The sequence below is a fragment of the Hermetia illucens genome, chromosome 6, assembly GCF_905115235.1.
Source record: "Hermetia illucens chromosome 6, iHerIll2.2.curated.20191125, whole genome shotgun sequence".
Taxonomy (NCBI): domain Eukaryota; kingdom Metazoa; phylum Arthropoda; class Insecta; order Diptera; family Stratiomyidae; genus Hermetia; species Hermetia illucens.
Window position 1 is genome coordinate 30,049,976 of NC_051854.1, and position 15,126 is coordinate 30,065,101.

At 39.9% G+C, this 15,126-nt stretch overlaps 2 protein-coding genes across 3 annotated transcripts in view; one reads left to right on the top strand and one right to left on the bottom strand.

The window, feature by feature from the left end:
* LOC119658982 (cadherin-87A) overlaps positions 1 to 15,126 on the bottom strand; it is a 582,773-nt gene that overhangs the window by 4,952 nt on the left and 562,695 nt on the right. The window contains exons 24-32 of the mRNA XM_038066864.1: positions 5,227 to 5,635; positions 4,966 to 5,153; positions 4,795 to 4,908; positions 4,588 to 4,726; positions 4,373 to 4,527; positions 4,225 to 4,314; positions 4,069 to 4,169; positions 3,710 to 4,015; positions 3,468 to 3,645 (exon numbers count right to left, since the gene is read on the bottom strand). Coding sequence (XP_037922792.1) covers positions 3,468 to 3,645; positions 3,710 to 4,015; positions 4,069 to 4,169; positions 4,225 to 4,314; positions 4,373 to 4,527; positions 4,588 to 4,726; positions 4,795 to 4,908; positions 4,966 to 5,153; positions 5,227 to 5,635 — 1,680 coding nt within the window. The remainder of the gene's footprint in view (positions 1 to 3,467; positions 3,646 to 3,709; positions 4,016 to 4,068; positions 4,170 to 4,224; positions 4,315 to 4,372; positions 4,528 to 4,587; positions 4,727 to 4,794; positions 4,909 to 4,965; positions 5,154 to 5,226; positions 5,636 to 15,126) is intronic.
* LOC119658983 lies at positions 13,335 to 14,615 on the top strand. Of its 2 annotated transcripts, XM_038066865.1 has the most exons (5): positions 13,335 to 13,542; positions 13,608 to 13,735; positions 13,791 to 13,988; positions 14,047 to 14,179; positions 14,299 to 14,615. In XM_038066865.1, exons 1-5 carry the CDS (start codon positions 13,414 to 13,416, stop codon positions 14,449 to 14,451), a joined length of 741 nt encoding a protein of 246 aa, XP_037922793.1. In that variant the 5' UTR covers positions 13,335 to 13,413; the 3' UTR covers positions 14,452 to 14,615. The 2 variants fall into 2 exon arrangements, with proteins under 2 accessions (XP_037922793.1, XP_037922794.1); XM_038066866.1 differs by lacking the exon at positions 13,791 to 13,988.

The following is a 15,126-nucleotide window of genomic DNA, read 5'->3' on the forward strand; positions in this document are numbered from 1 at the left end:
TCTCGTTCAAGAGGGAATACTGTAAAGTTTTGTCCCGACACGGTTCAGTCGCCATCATGCGTTGGAATAGTGAGGAGCGTGCCTTTGCCGTTGAGGTTTACTTTTCAAGCGATGTCGTTCCCGAGGGTGCTATTGTTTTTTTAGCGATGTAGTCCATTTTCATTTGTGTGAGTCGGTTAATAAACAAAACATGCGCTACTGGGCTGACACCAACCCTCGAGAATTGCATCAAAAGCCTTTGCATTCACCCAAAGTCACAGTGTGGTGTGCAATTTCCTCAGCTGGAATTATTGGTCCCTGGTTTTTTGAGGAAAATGAGGTTACAATGACAGTGAATTCGGACCGGTATGTAAACATGCTACAGATTTTTTTTCCCACGGCTAGAAAATTTGGATTTGGGGGACACTTGGTTCCAACAAGATGGTGCAACAGCACACACTCCAAGAGCATCGATGGCTGTTTTGAGGGAACACTTTCCAGAGCGCCTTATCTCAATTAGAGGCGATTTGGAATGGCCGGCACGCTCTCACGATCTGTCCCGTTGTGATTTTTTTCTATGGGGTTTTTTGAAATCCCGTGTTTATGTGAACCGTCCAAGAACCCTACAAGATTTGAAGACCAACATCCAAGAAGAAATTGCCAACATAAAACCTGCTATGCTAACAAGAGTCATGACAAACGCCAGAAATCGGTTTACGCAATGTATGGAGAATGGGGGACGTCACCTAACAGATTTGATCTTCAAAACAATGTAAATAAAAACACATGACACAGACATGTACCTACATTATAAAAAATAAATAAATATTTTCCGATGCATACAATAGTTTTTATTGAGTTTTGAAAAAAGGAAGTTATGCTACCGCCCCTGTATTACTCGATTGTATTTGACAAGGCATGAGCGATTTATCTACAAAATCAAGGAAAAGCGACCTAACAATACCCATAGAATTGCCAATTAGGAATCCCAATTGCATTATTTCCGACGCTTCCATTCATAAAAATTGAATCTAAGCCGGAGTTAAGTGCACTATTGCCGACATCTATTGTATGATTTTATTATAGCATAGCAAGATGCATTCGCTAATTACATAAATGTAAACATTATTTGCAATGCCCCAAATTTTTGCACGCAAAATCGACCTGCATGCACATTTTATGTTAATACCATTGATGCCGGCAATAGTGCACTTACCTCCGGCTTAAATTCAAGTTTTATGAATAGAAGCATACCTTATGGAAATCCGACTATTATTGTCAAAGTTATAACAGTTCAAACTTACACATTTGCTAATAATATTAAACTCAGAGTATGAAGGGCTTTCCATCAAATGATTTATTTAAATCGCTTTCTAAAAACTAAAGGGCAATGGAATTTTTAACTATGTTACACGGAGCTACTGCGCTCGTCGCTCCTCACATCTTCTGGTTTTTCTTCAGCCTTTGAGCTGTTCACAAGCGGGGTGGGCTCGTCGTGATCGGTTTCGCCATTTTATTTTATCAAATGCCTGATCTGGATGTAATTTCGAGGCTTTTAAATGCCCATCCAGCGTATCAAGCCACCGTTGTTTCGGGCGGCTTTTTGGTCGCTTACCATTGACTTCGATGTTCAGAGCAATCTTGGTAAGTGAATTCTCGTTAACGCGAATTATGTGACCATACCATTGAAGACGCCTTCCTCGGAGTTTCTCCTCGATCGGTGCAACCCCATATCGATCGCGGATATCCTCATTTCAGATGTAATCAAAACGTGTCACGCCACCAGTGCAATGCAAAATCTTCGTCTCCATTACCGCAAGACGCCGTTCATTGTCTTTTATAGTCGGCCAACACTCAGAACTATAGAGAGCTTCAGACAGACGACATTGCGGTAAATTTTAGATTTAAGACGTTCGTTGATACGTCGATCACAAAGAACACCAGTTGTGGAATGTCACTTCATCCAGGTCGCATTAATGCGTGAAACAATGTCATTACGCAGTTCTCCACTGGCTGATAGCATTGACCCGAGATATTTAATTCGCTTAGTTCTGGGCAGGTTACTACAGCTGACAGCGCTGAGCTGATCTCGAGTCAATGCTATCAGCCAATGGAGAACTGCAGCATGCTTCTCACAAAGGGAAACACAAAGCCTTTCATACCTGAAACGTCAAACTTCCGGTTTCCCGACTTGTTTGTATTCGTCAGTTTTTCATTCGTATATGGCTAAAAACCCAAAATATCCCTTTATATTTTTTTCAAACTACAAGATATACGTACATATTACAAACGTAGATATTATGTTCACGCTAAACAAATAAACATTGCATATTACTGAATGCTGTATTATATATGCACGTCTATAAATTGATCGTACACATATCTCCGAGTTACTTCGTGCATAAAAGCATACATGTATGTATATATATAGTATATATATTGAATACCGCTGGTTTAATGTACAAATATATCTACCTGGATCAGGCACTATTTCAAAGCTTCATTAACATACACAAATAAATACATACATATGTCTCTCTCTGTTAAAAAAATGTTGCCGACTCCTTTCGCATGCTATCTATAAAGAGATTCACAGACCACATGTTCTCACCAAATTTCGTAAGCCGTTTCCTAATAAATCGGATGTGACAAACTGACGGGCAGACAGACATCGAATCGATTCTAAAAGGGTTTAAATCTCCAGATTTTAAATGACCATGGGAGAATTTCGTATCCCGGCAAAACTAATAAGACTGAGTAGACTGACACTGACCAATATGCGAGGCCAGATAGAAGCAGCGGGATTGATCGCAAGGCTTCTCAGCGTCTACAACGATCTAAAACAAGAGGATGCTGTAACATGAACAACCCGAGAAGAATCCTCCGAATTATTTTTGGGCCCCTATAGAAGAATGGGTGATAATGATAGAATTTATGAGAGATAAACCACTGTTAGGTTGTGGATAAAACCAGGGTGATAATAATGATGGACGAACTGATTTTAACTTAAAACTTGGTGTCTGTAGTTTTTAATTGTGACAGACCCAGACCGGACACCGGCCCTTCTACCATTGGCCATCATGATGAATTATAACATAAATGTTCTGTAGCAGTTTTAGAAACCTACGTTACTTTTTGGAAGTAACGTTTATTCGTTTTGTTGGATCTGTTTCAAAGGCGAATTCACTATGCACACTAAGAGGCCTATATGATACAAAATCAATTGCGAACTTTTTTCAATTTTGACTGTTAGCAAAGGTGTAACGATACAACGTTATCGAGTGTGAATGAGTACCTGAGTCAAATCGGGGTCATAATCCCGGGCGAGCCCAATACTACCTACATTGCCTCTTCGTCTACCGTTACGGTCTTGAAATGAAATGCTCTAACACAGCTAAGGTCTAGAACTAAATTGGATTGTTGTGCAATCGGCTCTAATATATGATATAAATTATAACAATTAGTACATCTGTAACATCACTACTCACCGACTTTTCAAAAATTGGTGGGTTATCGTTGACATCCAACACCGTAACCCATACTTTCGCAACCGAACTGTCTCGCTCTAGGCTTTTAATTGAAAATGTGGCTCTTTCTATATCCGATATATGCAAATCTACTTTGTTACTTGCTAATATGTACAAATTGTATGAGGGAATTGATTCACTGGAAAAGAAACAAAAGTTACACAATTACAATTTGCGTATCATTCAATACCCCAAGATCTTACCGGTCTAATGACTTATTCGTGTAAATGTCTCCTGTTGACTTATCCAAATAGAATGCTCCATCTTCATTACCCAACAGCATATAATAGAAAATATCCTTTTTATTTTTACTCTTTGTGTAAGCTTGCACCCGTCCAACACGTATATCGGGTGGACTATTTTCCAGAACGGTTATTTTGTAGGGATTTGAAGCGTCTGAAAATTCAGGTCGATTTTCATTAACATCGACAAGAATAATGCTGAGAAAACGTAGCGTCTCGAAATATGAAGGAGTCCCTTGATCACGAGCGACAAGGATGAGATCGTATCTAAAGAAAAAAAGTTATTTGATGTGAATCTTAGAAATTGTATTCCTGCTTACGTTGATCTTATATTTCTGTTCAATTGTTTGCGTGTACGTAATTCGCCGGAGTGCTCATCGATAGTAAATGCTTCCGATTCTTGGATGTTTTTATTGTTCACCTAAAAATGTAATTGGATAAGACACGAGGATTTCAAAAATTAATTGTGATCTTACTTGAAGGTGGTAAGATATTTTTCCATTTTCGCCTGTGTCATTGTCCATCGCTTTCACAGTCATTACTAAGTAGTTAGCTTCGACAATGTCCTGACAATATTGTATTAATATAAAACCAGTTTAACAAATTCAGAGAGTTGCATCTTACCCCCGGTAATTCAACAGTCGCGTTTGATAGAGCAGGCATCAAGAAAACTGGTCTATATTGATTGATACCCAATACATCAATAATAACAGTGGCCTGTTCTTTATGAGGTCCCGCTCCGACACCATCTCGTGCTTCAACTTCTAAGATGTATTTTCCTATAAATCCAGCATAATTTAGTCAAGTGAGAATCGCAAAAATCTATAGATGGAATTCACCTTTTTTACCCAAAAGACTTTTACCAGGGTACAGAATGCCTGATTTTGGGTCTAGTTGGAACAATTCTTCATCGTTGCCGGATATGATAAAATATCTGACTTCCCCGAATATTGAGTCATCTGCATCTTCAGCTGTTACCTATAAAAGAGTGAAGTGGATTGATTATTGATACTTATTTATAAAAAGGGTGAAAATGTATTAGTTACTTGTAGCAAGGTTGCAGGTGGATGAAGAGCTGCGTTCTCTGCTACTGAAGATGTGTATTCTTTCTGAGTGAAATGTGGTGCATTATCGTTTATATCCAGCACTTTAATATTAATCTGGAATTAAAAGGTTGTCAAATATGTTCGCATTCATTTTGCAAATAGCTGTGTTACCGTCGCAGTTGTCGTTTTGGGGTTCATAGGCGCTTTATCTGTTGCCACCACACTTAATGTTATCATGGACACCGTTTCACGATCCAAGAATGTATTGTTTGCAACGGTTAAAATTCCTGTATCAGGAGCCATAAGGAAATTTTTGCTATCTTTTCCAACCAGCGTGTAGAATATATCACCGTAGTTTCCTAATTGGTTAAAAATTATCAGTCAATTATGTTTATGAAGAAGAGTCAATTATGGATTTGTAATGTTGTTTACCTAAGTCATCGTCCTTTGCCTCCACTTTTCCAACCAAAGTACCCGATGGGGAATTTTCCAAAACAGTAAAATCATATTCTGGTTTCAGGAAATATGGACCATTGTCATTAATATTGACAACGTCAACTATCACTTCAGCAGTGGATGTTAATTGAGGTATCCCAGTATCGGTTACAGTTGCAAAAAATCTTATCTCCTTCGTATGTTCATAATCAATTCGCGATTTGGTTGCAATCACTCCAGTAGTTGTGTTTATTGTAAAGAACGGATTCTCAGTGATGTTGAATGCATCAATAGTTGAGTCTTCATCGCTGGCTTGGAGGGTGGTAAGGATTGTTCCAATTGGTTGTTCTTCTGGTATTTGGTACTTAAGAATTGGATCGTCTTCAGACCAAGGTTGTGCAAATTTCTGAAAATTCAGAAAGAAATTTGAATTGTTAATATCTGGATATGCTTTTGTGTACGGTGTAGGCAGTTTAATCTTTGCGTTTAGACAGATTGTTCATTGATGGACAATAAAAATAATTCAACATGGAAAAGTTAACGTAATAAAAACTTTTCCTGTATTCATGAAAGCATTCGAATGCTAACAAATATATAAAAAATGGAATATTTTCAACTGTTTGCTCCCTCTGGAAGGGGGCTTAGTGCTATATAAAATCAAAGGCGACTCAATGAATCGCCTCGGAAATTACGCGCGAATGCGTATGGACAGTGCACTGTCAAGGTGGTATCTCACCCTTCCATGAATGCCACCAAAAACTTTCCTAGTTTCGGATCTATGCAATACAGATGAAAGACATTATTAATATCTGTCTTAGAATTAATAATAACAATAATCGTTGGCGCGACAATCCAATTGGATCAAGAGTGTAATGGTACACTACAGGATTACAGTGCTCTGTAGGAGGCAATTTGGCCGTCAATGCGCTGCCTTACAATTACCGAACTGATAATGATTAGCTCTTTGCACCGACTCGATCCAACTGGGCAGTTTTTCTCTTTCTCGGGCAGAATGTCGTTGGTCTCTAGGCGCGTATTGTTTCTTCAAATAATAATTAACGTTATGAGTTCGGATAGATAATTCATATAGCGAGTTCACTTCAATATTCTTTTGCTCCGTTACCAAAAATCGCGTTATCTGGACGCTCTGGTGAGATTCTTTGAATGACCTGAAAAATTTTTTAAAAAAAAGTTGACCGAACAGCTTCGTCCAGGGCAGAGGCAACTCATCAGACGCTGCGTCACCTCCGCCCTGAAAGCAGCGTGACCGACAGCGGTAACAGGTCGTAATCGCTCCATTTATATATAATCGCAAAGACGACATGAGTGCGAATTATATTGAAGTGAAATCCGTCGTATGTTGTCCGTCGTCAAATGGATGCAGACTCAGGACTCCCTGCATTCTCAACTGAAAAATTTCTGCTCGTTCCTCGCGTAAGCTGCATTCTGAACACGTCTGAAGTCACTTTCGGTCTATCGTCGTAACCGACCGTATACGGCAGAAAATGATTGCTTGAATGTGTCCAAAACTATGGGTGTTTCACTGGGGATAACATCGTTTTTGTATACCCTATTACTTTATTTCTCATCCGTTACTGGCACTGCCAGTTCTGATTTCTGTTAACATACAAATGCCCTGCTTCACAGAGTTGCGTCGGCTTTTCAAACGAAATTTTCATTCATTCAAACCAATAACACGAAAGCGGAAGAGTGCTTCGGCAAGTAGTGAACCTACTGGTGTTGCTGATGTGCGGTTTTGCCCCTATCGATTCTGGCCTGCCAGCTTCCCGATGACCTCAGAGCGAATACACTCCCTCATTACGGTCAGAATTGTGTCGCTGGGTGTGATAAAGCGGTAATGGCTTAAAACCCAAACGATGAATCTTTGGTGCAGAAAAGGGCGGGAGATATTGTCTCTGCTCACGTCGTTTTCATTTGGTAGTAGGATAGGTTGGTAAACGTGGTTCATTTCTTCAGAACATTTCATCTGTTGCCCACGGGAACCTGCTGAAGTGGTCGTCATAGATTGTGGCGAACTAGTTGCAGCGGTTGTGAGGCATGCACCTGGTCTCGTGGCACCTAGACGTCGAACCGCCCTATGAATAATGAGAGACCAACCTAGACACCAAGATAGATAACTCCTGTCAGTTATCCGTAGCAGAACTTACATTTTTTCTTCTGTTTATTTGATGGGAGTGCATTTCATCGCGAACTGTCAGGTGCCGTGATAGATTCTTCAGTGAGTAATCTACAAAACCATAAAGTTCTTCCACTTTCTTCACCTACTTCCTTAAACACTGCAATAGTCACTCAGAGTGAAGCTATAGGTTCTTCCCCGTTTCACAACCGGGCTTCGGACGGGCTGTTATTATAGCACTACAGGTGTTATTGAAGACAAATTTATCGTTTCTTCCATGGCATACATAAGTGCCTATGACAATGTTTTTAAATAGAAATAACCCTTTTCTTGTATGAAACATTTTATTTATAATAAACTATTATAGATATGATACTAGATGATGTCTACTATCATTTTAATTGAAGTGGCTACTAGACCTGGCTAAAATGGCTTTTTGAAGTTGACTATTTATTGCCGTTTCTTTTTTCAATAAACTTATGCATTAAGGTAAATTTTGGTAGAATAACCCTATTCCAAAACACTCTATAAGTGGCAAAAGTTGTTTGGAATTGCAAGAATTGAAACGCATTAATAGACAACCAATGCTTGTCGCATACAATCCTGTCTATTGATTAAGTACTAGCAGATTTTAAACCCTTACTAAGGAACATCACATGAAATGAAATCTTATGACATATTTCGCTTTTCGCTATAGAACTCACTGAAGGACATTTCAGGTAACCGCGAACGATGGCACGTAGGCGTGGTTGACGCGCTATACCCCACCAAAGAAGTGGAAATAACCAGAAGACATAAACAGGCTGCATACCCCATGTCTTCGGTGTTAAGGTGACTAGCCATTTCTTTTTCAGACGCACTTCTTCACTAGCGAGAGGAACTACGAGTCAGAGCGTTGCTTAGAGGAAATGTAGCCCCAGTCGTGTCAGATTATCAAGGCTGGCCTATTAATGGCTTCTCTGCATATAAATATTCGGGCCCGGATGGGATAATGCCAGTCACGCTATTGAAGCAGGAAGAAAAAGTGGTGCCGTGGTTTTCATACCGAAAGCGGAAAGGCGCGACCATGAGTCCGTGAAGGACTTTCGACCAATCAGCCTCATTTCTTTCGTGTTAAAGACGAAATCCACTTAAGGACGATTATGGAATCGTCCTTAAGTGGATGTCCAGAACGCTCATTTAAGTCTCGGCACGCCTACATAAAAGGTAAATCAACAGAAACCGCTCTGCACGAGTTCATTAGCCCGGTTGAGCGGTTACTATAGTATAAGCATTAGGAAAAGTGTGCCTGTGAGATGTAAGATGCGGACTCGGCATAAATCCAACCAAAAAAGAGCTGATGCTATTCACCACCAAGATAAGCGTACCCGAATTACAGTTCCCATGGCTAAATGAACAAACATTGGTTCTTTCCTGCAATGTAAAGTATTTGAGTGTTATCTTGGATTCGAAGCTAAATTAGAGACTGAACGTAGAACTGAGGGTTAAGAAAGTCTGTAAGGTCTTCTACGCCTGAAAGAGGTCCTTTGCAAGGAAATGGGGTCACTGGCCGAGGATGGTTCTCTGGATGTACACAGCCGTGCTGAGCAAAAAATTTAGTAAATAAATGTATTCAAAACACCGCGTGTGCAGGTGTTATTGGGCCGCTGCAGTCCTGCCGGACAGATCCTGCCGGACAGATCCTACCGCTGCACCTTTACATTAAATACGCTGCAGTGTATAGTGCTGTCAGACTACCCGAGTCTGTATGTTGGACAACGAAGCCCTATGGACGTAGATACACCTTCGGGAACTTTGGGCATTTCCCACGGACTACGGTAAACGCAAGCCAAGCCTCTAGGCTGGTGGGGCGGTATAGGAACGCGGTACGCTCAAGGTTACCCTCCGCTGGGCTTCCGGTCATAGAAACATAGATGGGAATGAATAGGCCATGTGGGGCTCTAATCTTGGCAGTTCTTCGGTGGACATACTCTGTGTCTCGCTGGCGACTGTTAAGGGCGGAATTTAGCAGCACGGAGGATTTGGCCCGCCTATAACAGAAACCGATCGCGAGAGTTCTTGTGCTACATGCGTGCAAATGCATATAAGATTACAGCTTTCTGCACGGGATATTGGCCTATAGAAGACCATGGTGCCAACCTCGACACATTCTGCAGTTTACACTGCCGAAAATGCAGAGAAGAGGGAGAAATCCTAAGGCATTTCCTTTGCGATTACGCAGTTCCAGTTAGAGGTAAGTTACGGAAACAAGATAAACCATTCTTTGTGAACCTCAGAGAGATCTCTAGCTGCAGGGTTGGGAAGTTGCTTTCTTTCGTGAATGCTACGGGCTAGGTCTGAAGATCTGAGCCAGCTTGACTCTACCCCCTTGCACTTGCCACAGCAGCCATGGTCTGAGAAATTTGTGGCATTATAGCATTAATTGGGCTCCTCGGAGCGGCCACCTACCCACCTTAGTTTCCACAATTAGCCAAATCTTATTGTGTACCTTCGAGACGTAGCCAACAATGTGACTAGTGCGAATGGAGGCCCAGTGCTCAGCAATATTCTCTGGCGAACTATTCAAGTCATTTGTCTTTCGGTGAGAAATATAGTTTCTCCACTGTCGTACGACAGCCGGATTATAAAAGTTGCCCATGTTGAACTTGTTGTGCATATCCACCTTAACTGCAACCACCCAGGATGCTCATAATTTCGAAGCCTATCCTGAACTAGATCCAGTTTCACATTGAAATTCTCCTTTTTTTGTCTCCGTTGATGTGTAACACTATAATATTGACCTGTTTCTCATTCGTGATCGGAATCTCCTGGTAGAAACGAAGTTGAAGGTCATGACAGGTTACATTGCGGATGCTGCACTAGTTTTCCAGAGTACAATAATATAGAATCGAAAATTGGAGAGAGTGCCCATTTCGTTTGACACTGCTAATTGAATAATTCGAAGTCCGTTATCATTGGTATCCTTATGTCAGCGTATCGCCTGTAACATCCAGACGTTAATTTGATGATTCTGAGGTAAGACGAGGGTTTAAAATTGTGGGCGAATACCAGTGATACAGCAGCTGGAGACCGTTCCTTATATGCACTCCATTTTGACATATTCAATAATGGAAAAATGGGGGTTTTCTTGTAAGAATAATTATTCAACCAAAATGAATATTGCATAAAAATTAGATTCAAAAATTCTACTTGATAATGAGAACACAGAGATCGACGATTTGGAGTCTATTGCTTTGATGGAGGCGGCTAAGAAACAATAGTTTTGTCAGGGAAGTAGCAAATGTAGTCCTAGAGGAGAGAAGCTGATCTCATGACTTCGAGAGTACATTTATCGAACCAAGGAAAAGGGAAGAAATTGACCTAGCAATTCATACTTTAAAGATCTAAGCCTAGATTAGAGACTGACGAGTGCTAGACGAAGTCTCATTGTCAAACCAGCGTCACTTAATATCAAGTTTGACTATTAAAGACGAACAGACTAATGCAAAGAGGCACCCCAAGGAAACCGGATTAGGCAAAGTTCAATCGACTTTTTGGCAATAGAGTGTACACTATGGGGTGCTTTTGGATATTGAAGGGGCATTTGACTGTGCGCCAAGGGTGTGCGGTATCACTACTTCTGTGGAGTCACTACTATGTGAACTATGTGCTAAATTTGCAAATACATCAAGCTTATGCAGATGACGTGGGTGTGCTAGTTGTTGATCAGATCTTGGAATAGTCTGTAGAAACATGCAACGCACCGTTGGGGGCACAGATCATTGGAAGTGTTATTTGAGGAATTGAATATGGTAATGTTTCCTGAATCTCAGATCTCGATATCAGTTGGGTAGAAGTAAGAGAAGAAGTAAGTAGAAGTAAGCCGGAAGTGCGAAGAAAATGAGGACAGACGAAAAGAATGCTTGGCAGGGTATACTTCTACACCGGTGACTCAAAATCACAACAAGGTTCATTACAACAAGTGAGGACTACCTCTCAAATAAAAACGTTGTGGTTGAGGAGCGATTGGAGGGCAGGCGGGTCGCAGTGATAGCTAAGCAATTTTGAGAGCATTGAGCCATTCCATAACCACTTTAAAAATCCTTTAGGAATGTAGAAGTCGTTTGAATTCTATATCTAAATCCAATAAGGTTTAACTCCTCTTTGGGCTGCTGGTCACCTTGACTTAGAGAGAAACGAAAGTTTCATTCACCTAGTAAAAGAGAGTTCAATCAAGGTATTGTGGACATTCTAACTGACTAAAATTCATTAACTCCATATATGTTAAGGATAATGGTATTACAAGATGAGCAACATGGAAATGAAATTTACGGAGTATTGCCAATATGAGTGCCTGTTGGGTGCCTCCCTTTCAGAGTATTGGTGCTGACGAAATCCTGCGGAACGTTAACAAATTTGGGATATTCCGTTAGATGGAGTCGAGTATAAGGGGCCACTGCGATGTAAATGTTTAGAGGCTGGATTTCTTTCCCACCTTAGATACATACATGCCAAAAAAACATTCCGCTAAAAAACAAGCAAGTCTTGTCGTAATTTTTGAGCGACTAATCTGATATTTCATTATGTTTTTTGAAAATTTATCAAAAAGTTTAGTTTGGAGACTTAGAATTCTATTTAGTAACACAATACATTGTATTACAGATTATTATAAAATTGTATTAATCTTCTTGTGCTAGAGTCGCAAATATCTCTTATCTTTGAAAATCTGAACGTGACTTCTTAAATTTTGTACTAGGAATGCATGATTCATGAACTTACTAGCTTTGGCACCGGCGTTAGAGTTTTCGTGCGTTCCGAAATTTGGTATTTGATTTCATCGAACAAAATGTGACACTTGAAGGTAAAAATATTATTAGACAATGTTAAGGTGATTTTGAATATCACCGAATATGCGAAACAAAATTCGGACTTTGACTACAAGTATCTTTCCCTCCAACCACTCAATCAATTATATTAAAAGGGACTCTCTGCAACGATTAGAGACTTTTTCAAATTCCCTCCAGATGTTCTACACTACTGAAACCAGTCCCATGAAACAGTGTTATCTGGTAGAGTGATGCTAGTTTCAGGATGTTTTAAATGTGTGGTCGTACTACACCCACGCGCCATGGTTGTCGATTCCTGCTAATGTGCTTCAACTCCCCCGACGATTTTCCGAGAAGCTTGCACTCCCTCTTAACCATTGTACGCTACTTTGTTCTAGGGTGATTTTTGTTTTAGTGGATTCCATCACATAGCCCGCAATGGAGTTGTCGCCTTTTTTAATGTGTGGACACGTTTACGGGTAACTTGCCTGTACGCTGCTGAAGCTCTTCATTCGTTATTGTTTCTGGACGGAATACTCGGATGACAACGCAGAAATGAATCTATGAAAGTTTCGAGCCTTTGAGTAACAGCAGCGGTATTTCTATGTGTATATAATACTACAGGAGTACATGGAGGTGAAGCAGCCTCAACTTGATGCTGGTTTTGAGGTTTTGAGGTAGTTGCACTTTCGGATTTTGGACGAAACAACGAATTTTTCTTGTAAAGGAATTAATAGATTCTTTTCTGCTAGTTAGGTATCTCAACTCAGAAGATTGGCGTCAATTACGTGCGAATAGTAAATCAGGGTATCTTTTTTGAATAGTTCGATATTATTAAAAAAGGAGAACTGTGTTTGAAAACTAACTAATGATTCTTGGATATCATAGGAGAATGAGTATCCAACTGCTCAGTTTGATGCAACCTAAGAGGCAGCGAGCTCAGGTATGGGAGTAGCAAGAAAGTCGACTAGAACGGAGGTGGGGATCTGCTTATGTAATTAAAGGGATAAGAGACATTTTCTGCGGGTTTAAAGGGCTGGTAAAAAAATATATTTCCGTATTTTTGTAAAAAAGGTATCTCAAAAATAGTTTGTCAAAATAAATGCAAGTATCTGTTATAACAGTAGTATGACAATAACATTTCCTGACCCAGCATTCTAATTTATTCCAACTACATACCAATATCAAAATGACTTGTCGTTAGAAACAAATGTCATAAACCCTAAATTCGGACAGAAAGACATGGAACTCAGCATTAGTAGTTATTTAGGCGTGGATCCTGCTCTGGAAGTACTCATCATCAACCTTTATCTAATGGTCAGTTTGCTCACCGATCCTTGCGTATTTAATATTTATTCCGATTTGCAGCTGGTAAGCATTTTTGAATCTATGTATTTCCGCATATGCTTTCAAGTCGAAATTTGTACTGTTTTTAGATCGACGCCCTCACAATTAAGGAGAAGAACAGTGTGGTGGATGTTATAACGAAACTGTTCATATCCCTTATCATTGTTATCAAATGTACAACCAGCTACATAATGCTTGGATGCCAAATTATGTCTTTGTAAGCATGAACATTGCAGTTTTTTGAGGCTATTCGCAGTTCTCATTTTTTCTAGGTATCCCATCTTTTATTCAGATATGGCAGACTTACTATTGCCTTTGATTGTAGTCTGTATCTTCCGCAACATTATCCTTCACACTGTTGAGCTATTCATTGGCATATTTTTCTGCTATGGTGAAATAATCCCGATTTTACCATGCATACTCTTCATTAGTAAATTTACTGTGATTCTATTGACATCTTGCTACTATGCGTATGTGCTCCTTTCCTCTAAGTGTATGATTCGATAGATACGTTATTGTTATTTGCAGATTCATTGTTACGAAGTTCTACAATATGATCACATATCAAACAGCCGAGGTGGATTTCATCGATAATGAGGACATCGTAAGGAATAGACGAATGAAAAGATTGACTCCCCGAAAATTGGAGTTTCCTCTGATGGTGATGGTTTTGTTTTTTTTTAGTCTCTCTTTTATGTTTGTTTTTTTCTAAGAATTTTCCAATTAGTTGCTTAGTCTATGATTTCCATGTATTCCATAATATAACACCTTTGGTTCCAGGATAATAAATTGGTAACTAGAAGCTACAGTGACGGATCAATTGAGAATCTATCAGTTAGTGAATTATCTACTGTAACGCCTACCTCTGATCTTAAATCTAAGACCTTCCGTATAAGCTGGAGAGTGGATTCTGATGAAGAACAAAAAGGATAACTGAAAATCTTCCCGACCGGATATTCACCATAGATAATAGTTGCAAATTTACTTAGATAGTCGCTATCCGGGTATTCAGATTAAGGTAGGAAGAAAACTTGTGAATTATTAAAAATAGAACTCTATTAAGGTATTCAAAATAAGTAAAGTAACAGTAAAGTAAATAAAGTATCCTTCAAATTCCAAGGATGGTAGAATTGTCGACTTAACTTTTATACCCTATTAGCTGAACCCGGAAGATCTTGTTCTGCCTGTTCATATTTGCAAAACATGTAGATTTTTTTCCGGCACTGGAAGAAGTGAGCCAATCTGAAGACACACTTGCCTTTTCACTTTAATGTTGATGCGAAATTACCATATTTTACAATATTCGTTGGTCCAAACGATGGTGGTTAAAGGGTAATATAGGTCCCAGGGCGAAACGTGGATTGGTACCCCCGATGAAGCATAAAAACTGGGAAACGCCTGCTGAACCAACCCCAACAGCTCTACTACCAAACCTTATCTCCACCCCCACGTGGTGACCGCTGGGAGCTCTTTCTTAACGAAAAGCTGCAGACGGAGAAGGAAGAAGGCGAGTATTCCGCCCCTAAAAACGGGACAAATTGTTCCAACTGGTCCTCCAGGTTGGGTTTTCGGCAACGACAAAGCAATAACGATTTGCGCATTTTCTCA